The sequence below is a fragment of the Amaranthus tricolor genome, chromosome 10 (genome assembly GCF_026212465.1).
Source record: "Amaranthus tricolor cultivar Red isolate AtriRed21 chromosome 10, ASM2621246v1, whole genome shotgun sequence".
NCBI classification, from domain to species: Eukaryota; Viridiplantae; Streptophyta; class Magnoliopsida; order Caryophyllales; family Amaranthaceae; genus Amaranthus; species Amaranthus tricolor.
In genome coordinates this window covers 4,275,862-4,294,936 of record NC_080056.1, presented here as the reverse complement: position 1 = coordinate 4,294,936, position 19,075 = coordinate 4,275,862, and the positions used below count along the sequence as shown (strand labels likewise).

Here is a 19,075-nt window from a genome sequence, read left to right as displayed (position 1 = left end):
TGAAATTGCTTGAGGAAGAAAGTACGGATAATGTTTGAACACACTCAAAAAATATCTGCTACACTCAATGGCACCACAAAAAGACATAATAATGAGCACTAGCGTAAATAAAAGAATTATCCAAATTCCAATCAGTAAACAAGGGATATGCACTCTTCCACCCATCAAAACCATTTACAGTCTCTCAGCCATTACCTAGCTTAAAACAAAAAAGTGTAGATACGTGCGCATACTCAATTCCATCGCCTCCATCAAAATCCCAAACATTCATCTTCATGAATTCATCACATTAGGTAAATTGCATGAGCCTAAGCAATCTAAAATTCGATATTGAAATTTTTTATCACCCATCCTGTTTTAATCATGATCAATTAAAGCTATCAAGTCAAGTGCTCCTGCACAGCTTTGGGTGGGGTATTTTGGATTTGTTCAGATCTATTCTCAATATACAAAATCACATTCTTAGAGTTGACTAGACTAGAAGACACCAATAAATCTAGATGGCAGACAATGAAGCAAACAGCCATTAGTAGTAATAGATATGATGTAGAAAGCTAAATATTTTTAGAGCTCTTTCAGTAAAAGGTGGCTTTTTGCAAAATATTTTGTTTTGGATGACTATTTTTAAATGAAGTAAATTTTTCCTCACTTCGTTCACCTCCACAGAAAAACCACCTTAGTCTCCCTGCACACACTTACACAACTGTTCAGACTCTATACTAACACATAAAAAGGTGGCAACATAAGAGATAATTTACCATTTTGGGTACTGGCCACATTTTCTAGCTTTTCAGAAGCATTTGGTGTTACTTGAGAAGGATGTTCCACTTTTGATTCAAAAGGGTCAGCTGGCAACTCAGAAGCCAGCCTATCAACACATTCCAAAGACATTGCATCAGCATTATCAGACAGGCACCTTTGAGGGATGTCAAATCCAGGAGGAGCTGACATTTCTTCTTCGGGCTGACTTGTTACTGTATCCACAGATTCTAAACGTGGTTCACAGCTGATGAGCTTTGAGTAAGAGAGGTCCATTCTTGAATCTTTGACGCTTTGCAACTCGGAAGATTTTTGTTTCTCGTACATATTTTGGGATGCCATGCTACAATGATTAGAAGTCTGAACTGTTGATTCTAGAGCCAATACAACATAACCCTCTTTTGCATCTTTAAACTTAGGTGTGCCAACATCATCGCTTGGAAACGATTTCCTATCTGCAGAATTAGGAAGTCCTGGTCTAGGGGTGTCAAATCCAGGAGGTGCAGATAGCTCCTCATCCACATTAGCAACTGGATTATCAGTAGAAGAACTGACTTCAAATTCAGAAACTTCAACTTTAAGGGCATGTCCATCTCGAGCAGAATCCTTTTGCAGCTTCAAACATTCTTCTTTCCCATCCACACTTGTGTAACTAATCTCTAAAGGATTTACATCAAGAGTAGTTGATCCTAAAGCCAACACAACGACATTTGTTTTACCCTTGCATGGTATGGGAGGAATTTCTACTGGATTTCGGTATAATGCAGTATCCTCTTTAGGATTAGTGAGACTTGATTCCAGAGCTTTAGTGAGTCTGTCAGCCTTGACTGAGGCAGATCCCAGATTAGACAAACCAACAACAACATGACACAATTTCGGTGACTGTTTTTCCTCAACATTCTTGCTAGTCAATGCAATAGAAGTATTCTGTGCTTTCTCCTGGGAATTGTTTGCGGACGCAATGTTTATTTGTCTACTTCTTGTTATAACTTTATGGCCAACAAAGTCCCCAGAACCCGTATAAGACAAACTAGATGACAAATTTTGATCAGCAGGATTATCAGCCAGAGATGCCGCGCGCTTTTTCCTTCCTCGCCGACGTGGTTTCGTTTCTTCAGCTTGTGCTCTCTTATCTTGCTCTCGGGTTAGCAAAGGAGCAGGCATTTTAGTAGCCTCAGAAAGAATAAGAGGAGTTCCAATTGGAAGAGGATTTAGTAGCGAAGAAGCAGGTATGCTGGACGAAGTCCCCATGCTTACATGATGCACTGAGCCACTAATACTATTCAAAGGCAAAGTAGAACTCAAAGTGGAAGCTATGGTTTGGACAACAGGAGGAACAGTTTCTACAAGTGAAACTATCTCAACATTAGTAGATCCAGAAGGTGCAACAGCATTCAAGACAGATGAGCTGGACAATGTTTTGGTGCTTCTGAAAGGTTCGATCAAATTTTCATCTTGAACATCCGGTGAAGCAGCGTCAGTTGATACAAGCCTGCCTCGTTTCCTACCCCTCTGTCGGGCTGGTTCAGTCCCACTTTGAGGCTTCTGGCTTTGTCTTCTACCAGGTCTGAGTCCAACTGGGCTAGGCAGGACAGATTCAGAGCTAGGTTTAACAGTTTGTGGGGCAACTTTTTGAAGATCAGTCCCAGAGTTTATAGGAGGGATTCCAACTATTGTTGCAGCAACAGGACCACCAAAAGACTCGGAGAGAACTTGATCCTGAGACACAGAACCACATTTGCTCACAGTAGAAGGGTCCGAGGAAGTCAATGTAACAGTATGCGAATCTAACAAAGCCTCTTTAATCGACTGACCATCAGGTTTAGGATCTAGAGCAGTTGCATCAGCAGAAACAGCCGCTGATTCTTCTACGAAGGCATCATGTGTTCTCGACAATGCACTAGATTTGCTCTTATGTGTGCCATTATGAGGAACAGTCTTAACTTCCGATTCAGACACCTTTGAATCCTCAACAGCAGAAATAGAAAAACTTTGCGAAGAATTCGGATTATCAACACCTAGACTAACTGCAAGAGGGTCACATGTGCTACTGATAACCATAGAATGACCTGCCGATGCAGGTACACCCAAAGACAATTGTTTCAATGGTTGTTCACAAGGTTTTGAGTCTTGAGCACATGAATTAACAGGAACAGGAGGCAAACCACGACTCGGCTTCCTTCCTCTCCGCCTAACAGATTCAGTCCCTGTATTACCATCAATATTCTTCTCATTTGGCTTCCCTTTCCGACCATGTCTTTTAGGCCGCATATCAACAGATGTACAACCAGTGTCTGCTAGAACTGCAAGATTAACAGGAGGTACTGAAGGTGGGACTTCCTTAGAGCTGTGAGAAAGCACACTACCACCCTGATGATTGTCTCCACTGGCATCTTTTGTGACAACAGAAGTACCAAGAGTGTCTAGACCACTTAATATCACAGCGCTGGAATCCATTCCCTTAAGTTGACTCTCGGGTTTACTAACTCCAATAGTTGTTGGACTAACTCCGACGCCAGGAGATACATTCACTGGTGTTCTCCTGGGCCTTCCTCGTCCCCGCTTAACTGGTGGTGTGATCTCTTTCTTGAAAACTGGTGTTAATTCTACAGGAGGCGGTGCAGACAGGGTCTGGAATTGCTGTTCTATTTTAATAGCAATTCGGCTAGTGTCTGAAGTCAATGAGATATTCTCATCCTTTGCCTTAGGAGTTTCAGGAGACTCATCCTGACACATCTTTTCGAATTCCTCTTCTGTCCATTGCTCTTCATAAGATCGCACCTAAAAAAAGAAATTCAAAATCAGTTTCAGCATGTTAACATGGGAAAACTGACATTTACACAGCCGAGTATATTTTTATGTACTCCTTCACATAGAAAAAAAATCGCAGTCTTACGATTTGTTTGCGGACAACGCAATGTGAAATATTAACTTGAAAAAACATTGTTTTTATCATAGTAACTCAAGATATCTAGAATATATATTTAAATAAAAGCTTATAATACACCTTTTAGAGCCTAATACACTTAAAACACAAATAATAAAAGCTAATATGTTAGAATTTAAAATAACAACGTAAAATGGTTGATACTCCATGATTTTAAATCACAAGTAACGGGTTTTTGCGGTTCGGCAAACTCAAAATCTGCTATAAAGCATTAGTTACGTAACGGAACAGCTTCATTTTATTTCCATGCTCTATCAACAGAAAAGAATATAGGGCCATATATGTTGGATAAATAAGTAACATCTCAACAATATGCAAGACCATAAGTATTTTAACCCACCTCTCGAGCCCGTTTGCCCCGCCCATATTGTTGAGTATCAAAGCCTCCGGAAGACACACTCTTCCTCTTTAAACCAGAACCATAAGCAGCTCCATCATTAGTTACATCATATACCTTCATTGCTTCATAAAATGCTTTCAGGTCATCGTCTGTTACAAGTCGTGAGGGCAAAGACAGCATCATGTCAGAACAGTCGACCCCTTTCTCCAATAACAGTCTCTTCCATGTAGCCTTACATAAAAGAGGATCACCACTCGATCAGTAATTTGTGCATCAAGCAGGCAAAATTATTAAGATTAATAGTATAAAAATTCAATTAACAAGTGTATATTTAATCAATACCATTTCTTCTTCTCGCCTTTTCTGGTCAACAGCTTCAAATACATCAATCTCAGACTCACTGAAAAAAACATGAGGTTCAGAAAAAAAAGATAGCATACATCATGCACCAACACGAGTGCAGAAAATGCAAAAAAAAAAAATAGAAAAAAAAAGATCTGCCACACAAGGATCAGAGATTTGGTCTACTGTCTCCAGCTAAATAGATATTTATATATACTAAACAACATTAACTACAAAGAGATTCAAAGAATTAAAAGGATCCACTTCAAAGCATTAGAGCCGACAACAAGAATAACAACATTCCATCACCCCAGTGGCCAGTACCATTAAGTGGCTCCCTTAGGAAGGACTTGGGGGTTAGATGTACGCAACCTTACCCTTGTAAAAACAAAGAGGTTTCCAATTTACCTCTGATAGCCACACCACTACGGCACTACCACAACAATAACAAACAAAAGGGCATAACTACTTTCAAAAAAAATGTCCTTGGAAAATGCTGAAGAATGATTTCTTTTTTCTGGAAATGGTTGAAAGCAAAAATTCTGGAATATGGGACTTTATTATCTGTCCTAAATTTCACTCATTGCATAACTGTTATCTATTAAGTAAAGAATATGGGACTTTAACAGCATTAAATACAGCACCTGCGAGCTAGTATATCATTTAGTGAATCATCATCTAACACAGGAGCAGCTTCTTCTTTCTTGCATTCTCGTAGCAGAGATTCCAAGTATTCTCTACGATCTTCAGCACTGAAACACAGCAGTAGGTTATATGTTAAGAACAGTCTGTAGCTACAAGTAAACAGTAGAAGCATATCTGTGAGCTTCTAGAAAATATAAAAACCAAAGACTAGAAAGATTTACCTTGTATTGTTATCAAAGAAACCAGCCGTAATACTCTGATTAGCCACACCCAATTTATGCTCAGCTGAAGCTCTCACTTGTTCCTCCACAGTGTTGACCTTTTTAAAATAAATAACATCAATTTTTTACAACAGGGAAAAACTAGCTGATGGACAAAAGAAGATCAAGTAGAATCAAACCACATTATTCCTTCTCCGCTATCTCTTAAGCAATGATTGCCAATGGGGACGAAAAATAGGAACACAATACCTTATCAAACAGCACGAAAAAAACGGTGACACATCTCATCATAATAATACTCCTTCCATTCCTTAAGCTCTTTACAGTTTCAGTTTTAGTGCATTCCTTCTAGCTCTTTCTAAGTAAATCCTTGTTAGCTAAACAGTGAATTACACTTTCCCTCTCTACTTTTAAAGTGTCTCTTTCCTTATTCCCGCATTCTACTGCTAGAGTAACTATAACGAACTTTAAGGACACAGTGGAATATAGCTTGGGAGAATATTTTTTCACAATCACTTGCATAGTTACACGAACAATTTCAAGTATCAAGCATGCAACCATAGGACCACTAGCTAAAAGCTCTTCAGTATAAGTCTCAGTAAACTGAACGCCTCTAAATCAACCAACGAGAAAAGGAGGTATGTTTTCTAACCAACCAACCAAAACACCCAAGTTAAAAACAAATGATTCAAAATATATTCCCCTCAAATAAACATATTCCACCATAGAAGGCCATATTCTCCTCAAATTAGAAATTTGATATTCAGTATAACTAGACCTATCAATTTTTTGTCCGAACTGAAATTGACTTGTAACCTAAAACTGAAAAAGTTGGGTCAAAATCGATTATTTTAACCTGTTTTCCTAGTTTTGTCGTTTTTTCTAGTTTTACGTCCTTAAATTTTGGGCAAGACCCACTATTTTCTAGTAAGTTTTGTTTTTTGATTTCTTTGCTGAAGACTTAGAAGAGTGTATTGGTCCTTTTTTAAAAAAAAAAAACTTTTTCAAAAGCAAAAGCAATTATTTTATATAAATATAAATATATATATATATATATATATATATATATATATATATATTTGATAAAATTTAGTGATAATTTTTATAGAAAAACTCAAGACCCGTTGGATCAATCAAACCGACCACACCCACAAGCGACATGACCCAAAATTGGTCTAACCCGAAGTCGACCCAACCTGAAAATAACCCGATCAAAAATGATCCGACCTTGAAACCCGTCAGACCGATCGTTGTGACAGCTCTATGTACAACAATGCCAAAGCTAAAATTACAAGACATAAAATTTTAAAAAAATAATAAAAATAAAAATAAAATAAAAAATTAAAATTGTGAGTCTTAATCTCAAATGTGTGACCAGCAGCTACATCAGCAGAAAAATTCTGTATGAGACATTGGCGGCTTGTTAGTAACAACGATTATAATGTCTAGCTATATAATCTACAACTAAGAAATCAAATTTAATGACCATCTGCAAGGGGATTCTATCATTGGGTTAGTAATAGTATCAGCCTAATGAAGAGCAACCAACTGAACTAAACTAGTTTATCCAAAAATACCAAAATCATTAGGAAAAAATAATATTGATACCAGATAAGCTACTGGATTCCTAGAGAACTTCAATTCCACCAGTATGACATTAGTTCATAGTCAAAATAATTACTCCCAGCCTACCACATTATTCTCACAATAATTTTCAGTATTGATTATATTAGACTGACATGGTGATTTGCAGATAGAAAGGCAGAGGATAGTATCAATAATTCAAGCAAAAATATCAGAGGATGTAAATATATTTTCCCAACTTTTGAGAAGCTGGAGAAGTCTTCTAAATAAGTTAGAAGCTCTACAGAAATTCAGAAGGACTTTTTCACTCTACTCTCCCATTCTAGCATATGTCCTCTCCTTTCTCTTTTTAGCTCTACCTGCCACAATTTGTTCCTCTACATACATGGTCAACTGATGTGGTAGCTATTACATAAGAAAGAACACATGATACAACATTCCTTGACCCTAATGCCAACTGTCTCCAACCAAGGTATGGATTGGAGCGGTTGGATGTAGGCAAAATTACCCTTGTAATAAAAAGAGGTTGTTAAGGATAGACCCTTGATTGCATCATGTGCAATTTCACATAAATGAAAAGCACAAATGATTTTATGAGCCATTAAAAAATTACAATTGCACAACAATAAAAAGCTCAAATAATGTTGTACTCTCTCCGACATAATTCGCCCCATTTAAACTCCCTATGTTGCCTAAAGCGTTTTGAGTTATTTGGGCCTTCACAAAAGCTTAAAAATGATAGAGGAAACATCAGTAAAACTAAAAAATAGTTGAATTTAAGAAAAAATATATTGCGATAAATCAAATGGGAAGTTTGATTCCAAAAATCCTACCTTTGCGCGATTTTCAAAGAAAAATCTCACAGTTCACTTATTTAATAAAAATTCCTACCATCAATAACTTTGTTCCTAAAAAACTCTTATATTTCATTTGTTAGTGGCCTTTTATTATAATACTAAATAAAAATTAGGACCTAGTTCATTAATAAAAAATTTAAAAGATGATAATTTTTCTTGGATAATTAAAAGGTAGGATCTTTCTTGAAAGACTAGACAACGGTGGGATCTCCTAAATCAAACTACTTTGTACTAATAAAAAAATATCGTAAAATAGTAAAAGAGTAGCACAAAAGACAGATCGATGCAACTAAAATAAACAAAGGAAAAAATATTTACTATGAAACTCAAAAAGAAAGTTTACGACACCCGGGCACCTTAGGCATGAGTCTTTTTATCTCGAACAAAATTCAAATGACAGAAATGAGAAGTCCAAACAATATGATACTCCATTCTTTTGTCCTTACTTTGTTTTTTGAGTTAGGTTTGGAACTTATATCACATCTAGAGTAAATGAAAAGATATGCTCGTAAACATTTAAGAACACAATGGATTCCACAAGCAAAGCATCACAACATCCTTCAAGCTAAAAGTGAGATCAAGAGAAAAGCATAGAGCTTAAGACATAGATAACTTACTGTTTCTAGTCTAAGAACAAGGACTTCTTTCTTCTGTCCAATCCTATGAGCTCTAGCTTGAGCTTGCAAATCAACCTTAGATCACAATCATGACAAATAAAATCAGCTGGAAAATTCCTCCCCACAAAATCTATCATAATGAGTTCAACAGTTCAACCACAGCCCCCCAAGGAGCAAAAGAATTAAAGCAAGGGTCAAACAATTTGCCTGAGGGTTCCAATCTGTGTCAAAAATGATGACAGTATCTGCAGCTTGAAGATTCACTCCAACACCTCCAGCCCGAATACTGGTAATACAAAAAACAAGTGAACAAATCACTAAAGTATCTACAGCTCACAGATTTAGATCGCACAGCATAACAGGCATATATAACTTGTTAAGTACGTAGCAATTCTAACTTTTATGAGTCTGTCCATTGATCCACAGACGTGTAACGCATGGACAACCATAATGCCAATAGAAGCTAAAAATTTTTCCTTAACTCAAAATTGTTTTAAAGACAAGAATCGATAATTTCTTGAGGTCTCTATTGCCAACAAACCCACGAAAATTGGTAAATAAGAAATCAACAATTCTTGAGGTCTCTAAAGAAAAATTAACACAAAAACAAGCCTAAATGAGAATGTTACCCTTTTTACCGGTCGAACCAACCTTTATTAAGAGACCCAATTAAAATTGGGCCAACAATCTGTTGACTAAGCAAATACCTATCTTGCAAGTACAAAGAAATGGGCTTAGAAGAAGTCAAGGCCTCCAAGGTTAATCGCTAAACATGTAAGGTATTCCTCTCAACCTCCTAGGGTTTCTCAACCCTATAGGACTCTTATAAATACTTTTCTTAAACCCCAAGGATAAGGGGATTAACATTGAATTCCCTCACTGAAATATAGAATACAGCTATGACATTCTCTTTTTATCCTCCATTAAAAGAGTCTAAGTCCACTAGTTCAAATAGGTCAAGGACGCCACCATAGGACCTCACACCTCACATCAACTGTAAAAGCACAATTGTTATCAACTTATCAATTATGTGTTGGAGACTCCTTATACCATGATCAACCATTGTCATCTTTTCTAGTTATTGGAGCTGTAACACCCCGGCCCCTCGGACCGCTGGTGACTACTCATGGAAACTGTAGACTGGCCCCACAAACCAACACAAGTTTTTCCAGCGCACTTTGGCCTCACTCGTGCACACCCGGGACACTTCCCAGGAGGCCACCCATCCTAAGATTGCTCCCCACCAGGCACGCTTAACTGTGGAGTTCTTAGCAAATGGGCTCCCTAGAAAAGAAGATGCACCTTGTTGATATGAGTAGTCTATCAATCTTTTTTCAAACTAAATCTAGAGTATTACACTCACCCCCACTTAAGAATACAACGTCCTAGTTGGACCGTAACTTCAGGATCTTTTCCCCCGCTAGATGCACTGAACACTATCAGCCACGATCGCAGGGTTGCTCTGATACCATTTGTAACACCCCGGCCCCTTGGACCGCTGGTGACTACTTATGGAGACTGTAGATTGGCCCCACAAACCAACACAAGTCTTTCCAACGCACTTTGGCCTCACTCGTGCGCACCCGGAAACACTTCCCAGGAGGTCACCCATCCTAAGATTGCTCCCAACCAAGCACGCTTAACTGTGGAGTTCTTAGCAAATGGACTCCCTAGAAAAGAAGATGCACCTTGTTGATATGAGTAGTCTATCAATCTTTTTTCAAGCTAAATCTGGGATATTACAGGAGCGGCTTCCAAAAACCCTTGGTCTAGGTTTGTTACATGTGCAGATTCTCCATTGCCATCACACCAGAAGGTCAGCTACTTTGAGGCTAGAAGTCATTTGGAAGCGCCCAAACCCACATATCCGGCAAAACAATATTTAGGCAGGACTCAAAAGGTTAATTGGTTTGTGCACTCTCACCACTTCTATTATGCTCTTAGTGAGAGGGTCAATAGAATCAGTTGGAAAGGAGAATCTTGAGGTCAACCATCTTCAATATGCATACTATATTGTTCCAATCAAATGATGAATGGAAATTCAGGAACACAGTAGACATCTTTTCCTTATTTGAAAAGATCAACCACCCAACATTCAGCCTTACAAGGCTAAATATAGGAATCGAAGAGACAAATAATTTTGCTGATATGACAAATGTGGGTGGTCTCGTTTCAGAATTTTTTTTCAAAAGAATCACATAAGGAGAGTTTTGAGCTTATAATTGCATTTTTAGAGTTAACGTACTAGAATCATGTAATAATATGCCCATAGCTATTATAATTGCCCTGTATGAGGTACCTATAGTAGATAATCAATTAATTGTTAGTGAATTATTGTGTTTAAAGATCAAAATTATAAATAACTATAGTTTAAGAAATGGAAACTAATGAAATTTAATAGGGAGGAGATAGAAAAACTTTTTCTACAATTTTTGGAAATGTTAGAAGAAACTTTTCTACAATCCCTACTTGACATATAAAGTAATGGTGAATTTCGGATGTTACACGATACGTAATGAAAAACTTAGCGTTTTCATCATGAAAATTTAGATGCTGCTATACAACGGGATTTAACATCGCGGTAACTTTTTCAAACACTTTACATAATGGCTTACGTAATTGATGAGTTTATTCCATGGATGGAAGGAATTTAAATCTCTAACAATTTTTTGATTCCATTAATATCTGTAACTCAATATGTCAAAACGATATTGACATGACGAGTGTACAATAAGGGGAAAATGTTATTGAAAAACAAATTATAATTTTATTGACATCCCAAAAATTGAAATAAGCACAAAACATATGTACACTAAGAGTACAAAGGTTATAAATAGGAATTACTGCCACATTTTTTTAATGAAATGACGCGAGTGCCACATTAAATCCGGCAAAGTTTAAGAGAAACAAGTCTCCACTAACCTCAGCAAAAATATAAAAAAGGGAGAATCTGATTGGTTGAATTTGTCAATAAGGGCGCCACGCTCTAGGCCAGAGGTATGCCCATCTAACCTAAGGTAACGATATTGTTTCCATACAAGATATTCCTCCATAACATCAAGCAACCTGGTCATTGTAGAGAAGAAAAGAACCTGCAAAACAACACCAGAATATATCCAGAATCCCTCACAGAAAAATTAAATTACTATAAAGGAAAATGACAAATGCAGCCCTGATTGTAACAGAAAATGACAATTATACCAGCACTCAGATTAACATAAACTCACAAGAAAGAAACCACCCAAAACCATACTACAATACTAGCACATTTGCAAGACACAAATACAAATTGGGCCTTTCAAGCTTCTAGATTCATGAATCTAGAAGCATTTACCAATATTTACTATTCCCTCCAACCCAATTTAGTTAGAACAATTATTACAACACGGTTTGATTTTACCTTGTCACCTTTGATAAGGGTATGATCTTCCGTCTTCCAACTCTCCACAGACCCTCATCATAGGTATTAGGTATGATGATGATGATGAATTATAACAGCACAAAGTTCAAGGGATAAATTGATGGGTAAGTAATTATTAATTACAGAAAGCTAGATGCAATAAGAGATTGGGATTTTTTTACGGAACGTTATATGAGATAGGAAAGTATTCTAGAAGCTAACTAGGTAAGTGTGCACATCAAAAACACTTGGTGCTCCGTCCCTTTGATTTTGCATCAAAGAGAAATGGGGTGTTGTTTAAGAAAAAGGTGCATATTTGGTAATAAATGAAAAGATAGAAATTAAAAGAAAGTGGTGGGCCATTGTCCAAAAATAGAAATGATAACCAAAATAGCAAACGATGCTATATAAATGGGACGGAGGGAGTAAGAAAATCCCATTAGGCTGCTTTCGTGGTAACGGTCACAGTATTGTAGTGTTGTTAATGCATAAATATAACTAGAGGCTTTTTAAGATTTTTCCAATATAGTTGTAATTTATCTAAAAATTATAAACCAAGAGGTTTATCATAATTATAAGAAATGAAGAATGGAAACTCCATGGCTTACATTTAAACATTAAAAAACACATAAATCTTTCAAAAAATTAAAGATTAAACTTTAAAGCCTACTAGAAAGTAAACCTCCACTTTTTGAACAGTCCACTTCTCTTTTCCTTTATAAGGACATGAAGTCCACATTCAAATAAATAAAACTTTCTAACCCAAATCCAAGTTGTCCTCACCAGCACCAACAGAACTAAATAAAACTTTTCATCTCCTTTCTCCGACTCTCTCCCTCTCTTTGGAAAAACATAGAATACCCTCTTCAATGTTTCATCGGCAAAAACGTGGCTAAGGAAGACCCTCTTCAGTGTTTCATTGGAAAAATTTGTAGAATATAACTAGCATGAAGCTAAATATCAGTTGAACAGGCCAAAACCTTAGCCTTTTTAGCATGACCGGCCAATCTTGTATCAGCATTTTTCAAAACAATAAAGTACCAGCAAAGAGTAGACTCGCTCGACTGAGTTACATCCCTTTGCACAAGGCCTAAGTGTATTGCATTTAAAATCTCCATCAAACCTAAATGTAACTTAATCTCTGGTTGAGTAGTAGCTAGTGACACCCTGAATCATCAGCCATTCTTGCAGCAGAGTAAAAATGCCCACTTACGCAAACAAAACATGAACATAAACAAAAACATAAATCATATTTCAGGTTGGATCAAACGATATTGGATTTAACAATTAAAAAGATGGAAAATAAATATAAACAGTACGGGTTTTCCCATCACTTCCCCAAAAGCAACCCACATGACATTATTGAGTTCTTATAGCTAGTTCCCTTAGGAACCTCTAAGTAAAAAAGTTGAAAGAAAATGATTTAATTTTTCTATTTCTTTCACACGCAAGTTTGGAGAGCAATTATGCAGTTTTTGAATATTGTTTTAACTTCCCCACGGCTCTTTTCGTGACGTGGATCCATGAACATAATTTTTCAAAGTAGCCCAAAACAGTCCTATATGTTGTTGAGCACTTCTATGTATTCCGTATTTCAGTATCAGCTTTTATGTCCATATCAGAGTTGATCAAACCAAAAATATCCTAGAATTTTTTCCTACAAAGGATAATGATAAGTATCCCTCAATCGTAAATCATTGAGATCAACACTTGACGAATGACAATTTATGAACATTTAAAAAGCTTTGCTTCAACTACAAGAGAAAGCATATCCATAATACCCGATGATTAGTTGCTTTAAGTTTAGGAAGCAATCTATCAAGCATCTCAAGCTTGCCACACAGTCTAACAATCGGTGGCAAAAAGTGTTTAGGGATAAAACTATCCACCTGCAAAAAAAAGTTTTTCACAATAAACATTAGCAAACCAAGAAAACAAGATAATGTCCTATTCTCCAAATCTCCACCTAATCCAATACTAGTGAACAACAAAAGAAGAAAGTAGCATGCCTCTTCTGCGTGAAGTTGGCTAAGATATGGATGATTGCAGATATTTCGAAGCTCCATAACAGAGTTATGAACAGTTCGAGCCTGAAATTATAATCATTATGAGCAAATAATGATAAGTAGAAACTTCAGTAGAAAGAAACTACATGCGGAACATTTTCCAAAATCTACAAAAGGTCAAGATCCCCAAAAAAAAGCATGGATTTGATTTGAAAGCTTGACTACAAAAGATCAACCAAACCCAAAAGAATGAATGCAAACAAGAAAAACCTTTGACATTCCAAGAGAACCGAGATTCTCTCCCACCCTCTTCATTAGAAGCTTTTGGTATGCAGATGCCTCACACCTGACTAGTCTCTCAATTTTCTCAGGCAATTGATTCTCCACCTGCCATCAAAGACAACTTTTTTCAGTACCCCTTATTTTCACTAATGGGTAATACAAATACACAATCGGAAGGGATTCAAAGAGTGAGTGAACAAGAGATAATCATATCTCATAAGAAATACAGACGTATAAGAAAATGCTCATCAATGAATTAAATCAAAATTTAAAAAATTTGAAATCACTTGAATTCGAGGGCATAATCACCCCATATTTCTATTTCCTTCATGTCCTATTAGGTAGAAAGATATCTATAACAAGACAAAAAGAAATGTATGAAGAAATAAATAAATGAAAATTCAAACTCTAATTAGTAATCGACCAATCAGCCAAGCCTTGGATCTAATAAGATAGAGTCATTCATAAGACAGATTATTTTGTATCTAGTGCATACTAATTTTTTCATCGTTTCATATCAGTTCAGTGTCCTCTTATCAGCTCCTGATTTCCAGATAGTTACCAATTATCCTCTCCAGTCTCCTACCCACAACCCAGGAACTTAAAAGTGACAGAGTACAAAGGTATACGGCATATTGAGAATAGCACTTTCGAACAACACAAAGAAAACTAAGCCTTCTATGACCCATCTAACTTACTATACACCATCTTAATCTACAGAAAGGAAATCATAAGTAAGACACATTAGCCAAGAAAATCTCATTGTTAAATTAAGTGGAAGCATGTGGTGCATTGTTTGTCAACAATAAAGTCTAGCATTGCAAATTCTAACATTAGATTAGGAGCCTATGAGCTACAGTAGTTAGTAGGTGAATGTAGGTAGAGTCTTTTCCCTCATAAATCACATCTTGAATAATATAAATATTGCATCTGATATTAGGCTGCCAGCCTAAGAACTATTACGCAAGCTAAATAAACAGTCACAATGAAACCATGTTCCAGCACATTCATGCCCAAGGAGAGAAATTTTCAACAACTCTAATAATGTTACCAGAATAAAAAGACTACTTTCAGAAATTAGATACTAAAATCGCCAACAGAACCTTGTGTTTCAGCCTTCTAAGTACAAATGGACGAAGAACTTGATGAAGGCGATTGATGATCAACAGATTCTCCTCCTCAGACAACAAGGTCTGCTAAAAAAAATTCAAAAAGTGGATAAGCAAAGGAAACAGAAAATTACTAAATTCTGAAAGACAAACAGAGAAGAAAGCAAACTGATTAAACATGCCTCACCTCATCCTGAGAATTATCTCCATTACTCTCAAATGGCTTGTTAAACCACTGAGAAAAGTCTTCAGAGGAGTTGAAAATGTTCGGCAAAAGAAAATTAAGCAAAGCCCACAGCTCCTCAAGATTGTTCTGCAAGGACAACCAATTGTTTGATGTAACTAAAACTTGAGATAGGTACATAAAATATAAATATCGCACAAGAGTTTAATCAGAAAAATGGGATTGAAAAAGTATTGTCCAGAAAAATAAATGTGTAGAAGTAAAAATAGAGGAAACGGGAAAGAGGATAAAAGGTTAATTAATGACCTGTAAAGGTGTGCCAGTTAACAGTAGTCTGTGTGAGCTATGATAATGCTTCAAATCAGCATTTAGCTTGCACGATGCATTCTTTATTCGATGCCCTTCATCAATTATAACATAATGCCAATGAATCTTACTCAACTTAGGCCTGTCATGCTTGTTCATGAGATATTCATATGTTGTCAAAAGAACATTGAATTTCTGATGGACAATGCTATCCCTACAGAAAAAAATAGAAGCTACGGTTATTCAAGAAAATATTGTATTCTAAATTGGAAAACACCAAAATATGAGAACGCTACTTGAATAGCCTGCGCCGCTCCTCTGGAGGCCCTGCATAAACAATTTTGTTTATGTCAGGTGCCCAGAAACTCAGTTCATGTTCCCATCCCGGCAAAACTGATGATGGAACAACCACTAGGAAAGGTCCTCTATCATTTTTTGTCTCCATCAAGTAACAGATTAAAGAAATCACCTGCAGTACATCAGACCATCCATCATTCTGAGCTGCAAACTGTGGAATAAAATAATTAACAGCTCTTTATGTGACAGATTGGTTACTGTCCACTGCCTTTTTCTCGTGATTGATTTGATTAAAACAGAAAAGAGAATTATAAATTTCAGAAGTAAATGCACACACACGAGATATACAGTTTCGAGCACTGTTAAGCTCCTGCCCAATACTTTCCTTTATTAATTTCCTGACCAAAAAACATAATCTGTACAAGAGTGGTCTTATATAGTATTCAAACATAAGACTCACTAAGACACCTCATCAAAAAATCTAATGACTAACATTTATATGCCAGTTGTCCCTTTATTTCTATTCCTCCTAAAATTAGTCTTGAGGACCGGTTGCTCACTTGTGACACTTTATTCCTTCTATGTATATCAAGTAAGATCAATGAATTCATACCTGAACAGTTTTCCCAAGACCCATTTCATCAGCAAGAATGCCATTTAGATGATTATTGTATAGTGAGACGAGCCATCGCAGTCCATTCATTTGATACCTAAACAGCAACATATTACATAACCACGCAGCACAAAGCTCATTGTTGCCAGAGAGAAGAGAAAACAACACTCCATAATCCCCAATGCCATTATATTACTCCTTCCTAGGTGGAGTTTGGAGGGCTAAATGTAAGAAACCTTTCCTTTGTAATAACAAAAGATTGTTTCAATTGCCTTTACAGCAAAAATTTATCTACAACTTCACATAAACAAGTGCACATAATTTGATTAATAATTTTTCTATAATCATCTGAAACCAAAGAACTAAAAAAATTGTGCTGCATTGAAAATGGACAGTTAAGAAGAAAAGAAAAATGAGAAGATATTTCTAAGAGCTTTTAAACCAACTTCTTGTAATACTCACTCTCTTAGTTTTCCACCTCTAAGTCCAGTTGGTTGCTCGGAAATGCTTTCTTTGATGCTGCAAAATTAAATCCAGAGTGAGACAAAGGATGGAGAAGGATCAAGATATAGCCAATGATATAGCAGCTCAGCAAGCAGCAAATGGCAGCTTCAGAATGAAAAAAAGTTTATTTTTTTTTAAGCATTTACTCTGACGCTCCAAAACCACGTATTCACATGCTACAAAGCTCACAAGTTTCAAGAAGTAACATCACTTCAACAAGGTCAACGTTCTTATATTTATCACAGATACTGAGGGAGTTGATGTCCTGCTTTCAGGAGCTGATAAACATGAAAGATGGGATACACAATTGTCTACCCTATCACTTTAACTTTATAAGAAAAATGCTTTTATCGGCAGTGTTGAACAAAAAACAAAATAAACATTTGAAGCCAGAATTACGTGAAGAAAAATTCAAATTTGAAGATTACGGGACAAAAACATGTTTCGATTAGGTTCAGCAAAACAAGTTCAGAGAAAACATAGTATCACAGCTCCTTGAAAGAACTCAAACATCAATGCTGCATTTATAGCCATAAAGCTATATTTCAGCAGATAAGTGAGTGTGATTCCCTGCTTGCAGACTTATATGACATATTACCATCCCCTCTACTATTATCACATCAAAAAGCTTCACTAGCTTTTCCACTAACGTCACTTCCACTACTACACAAACACATTATTCATTAAGTTCATATTATTATGTGTTCACGGAGCACTGCGTAAGCTGGAAATGCGATGACATTGATGGTCAAAATTTTCTCTCATATAAAAAAAACAGGTGTCACATGATTTTTTAATGTCCTTGCAAATTGTATTCAAAAAAAGTGAATTTGGATCGGGCTATTTTTGGACAATCTGAGCAAATCACAAATTGAAAAGGCAAATTATGTACACCGCATAATATTCAAATAAAGATAAAACAAAGCAATGGGACCTGATGGTGGAAAACATGCAATTATTACCTATGAGCAATCAAATAGTACTTCTCATTGCTTTCCTTGTAATGCTGCAAAAACGATTTGCCACAAGATGAGATGAAGAGTTAAAGTCGGAAGAAAGGAATGGAACCAGACTCCTATCCTAATACTAACCTTTGCCTGATCATTTTCATCCTCTGTCTCAGTGAGAATGTCATAGCTTTCATCAAATGTTGCAATCCTGTTTTCATCCATCTCAACTTGTCGAGCAGCAGCCTTTGCCTGCTTGAGCTTAGATCCAAGCTTTAGAAGATATTTCTCTGTCGCTTTAAGTAGTTGCTTCACTCTATCAGATTTTGCATCCTAATTTTTTTTCCAATTTAATTGATGTGAGCACATCAAGAATGACAGAAACAAGGAAAATCAAGATATTTCTAATTCAGATGCAAGCACATACCTGAACCATCCGTAAATAACCCTCCACATCATTGATTTTCAGTAAGTTAATTTTTTCACGCTGAATCCTGTCAATTTTCTCCCTGTGTATCCGTTCCTTCCTTTTGTGATACTCTTTCACATAACGATTAAAACCCTTGCAGCGCTCTCTCTTATATTTAAACACATCTTCCAGTCTCTCCCTAAATGTAGTTGGCCACACACGAAACAATTAACAAAATGCAATTTATAAAAAGCAAGCATGATTAAACATTCAACAATTTGTTTGGCAGGAGCATTAGACACACTTGTGCACTTCAACTTCACTGAAGAACTCCTTCTGCCTTTCACGTATCCTCTTTTGACGTTCTTCTTTCATCTTCTGCTCATATTTTTCAACATGCTTCAGCCTCCTACCAATTCGGTGCTTCTTGATTGACTTTAATCGGTCCATGTCAGTTTGTATAGGCTTAAAGAAATCACTTAGAATATTTCTGCGCAGAAATCAATTCGATTTCAAAAATGTAAAAAATGAAGATTCCAGCACACAAGACACATGTTAAAAAAAGACATAATCACCTTCGAAGGCAACGCTGAAGCTCCAATAATTGAAGCTTTTTCAACTCAATCACACTCCTTGTTTTCGCAGATATATTTGCCGAGGAGCTCACAGTTTCCTGCACACCATAGACAAGATAACAGAATAATGA

The 19,075-nt window shown here is 36.4% G+C and overlaps 1 protein-coding gene across 13 annotated transcripts in view; it reads right to left on the bottom strand.

The window, feature by feature from the left end:
- LOC130825186 (chromatin structure-remodeling complex protein SYD-like) overlaps window positions 1-19,075 on the bottom strand; it is a 46,577-nt gene that overhangs the window by 15,159 nt on the left and 12,343 nt on the right. For 10 of the 13 annotated variants that reach the window (XM_057690290.1, XM_057690291.1, XM_057690285.1 and 7 more), the window contains 22 exons: window positions 18,945-19,042; window positions 18,674-18,859; window positions 18,388-18,568; window positions 18,105-18,293; window positions 17,976-18,019; window positions 16,972-17,028; window positions 16,510-16,606; window positions 15,896-16,068; window positions 15,600-15,813; window positions 15,297-15,422; window positions 15,104-15,196; window positions 13,989-14,105; window positions 13,722-13,802; window positions 13,494-13,601; window positions 11,235-11,404; window positions 8,520-8,598; window positions 8,313-8,387; window positions 5,255-5,352; window positions 5,033-5,140; window positions 4,389-4,446; window positions 4,047-4,277; window positions 759-3,540 (listed from right to left, as the gene is read on the bottom strand). In XM_057690290.1, the coding sequence (XP_057546273.1) occupies window positions 759-3,540; window positions 4,047-4,277; window positions 4,389-4,446; window positions 5,033-5,140; window positions 5,255-5,352; window positions 8,313-8,387; window positions 8,520-8,598; window positions 11,235-11,404; window positions 13,494-13,601; window positions 13,722-13,802; window positions 13,989-14,105; window positions 15,104-15,196; window positions 15,297-15,422; window positions 15,600-15,813; window positions 15,896-16,068; window positions 16,510-16,606; window positions 16,972-17,028; window positions 17,976-18,019; window positions 18,105-18,293; window positions 18,388-18,568; window positions 18,674-18,859; window positions 18,945-19,042 (5,365 nt within the window). The remainder of the gene's footprint in view (window positions 1-758; window positions 3,541-4,046; window positions 4,278-4,388; window positions 4,447-5,032; window positions 5,141-5,254; window positions 5,353-8,312; window positions 8,388-8,519; window positions 8,599-11,234; window positions 11,405-13,493; window positions 13,602-13,721; window positions 13,803-13,988; window positions 14,106-15,103; window positions 15,197-15,296; window positions 15,423-15,599; window positions 15,814-15,895; window positions 16,069-16,509; window positions 16,607-16,971; window positions 17,029-17,975; window positions 18,020-18,104; window positions 18,294-18,387; window positions 18,569-18,673; window positions 18,860-18,944; window positions 19,043-19,075) is intronic. The other 3 variants (XM_057690286.1, XM_057690283.1, XM_057690288.1) reach the window with 1 other exon arrangement.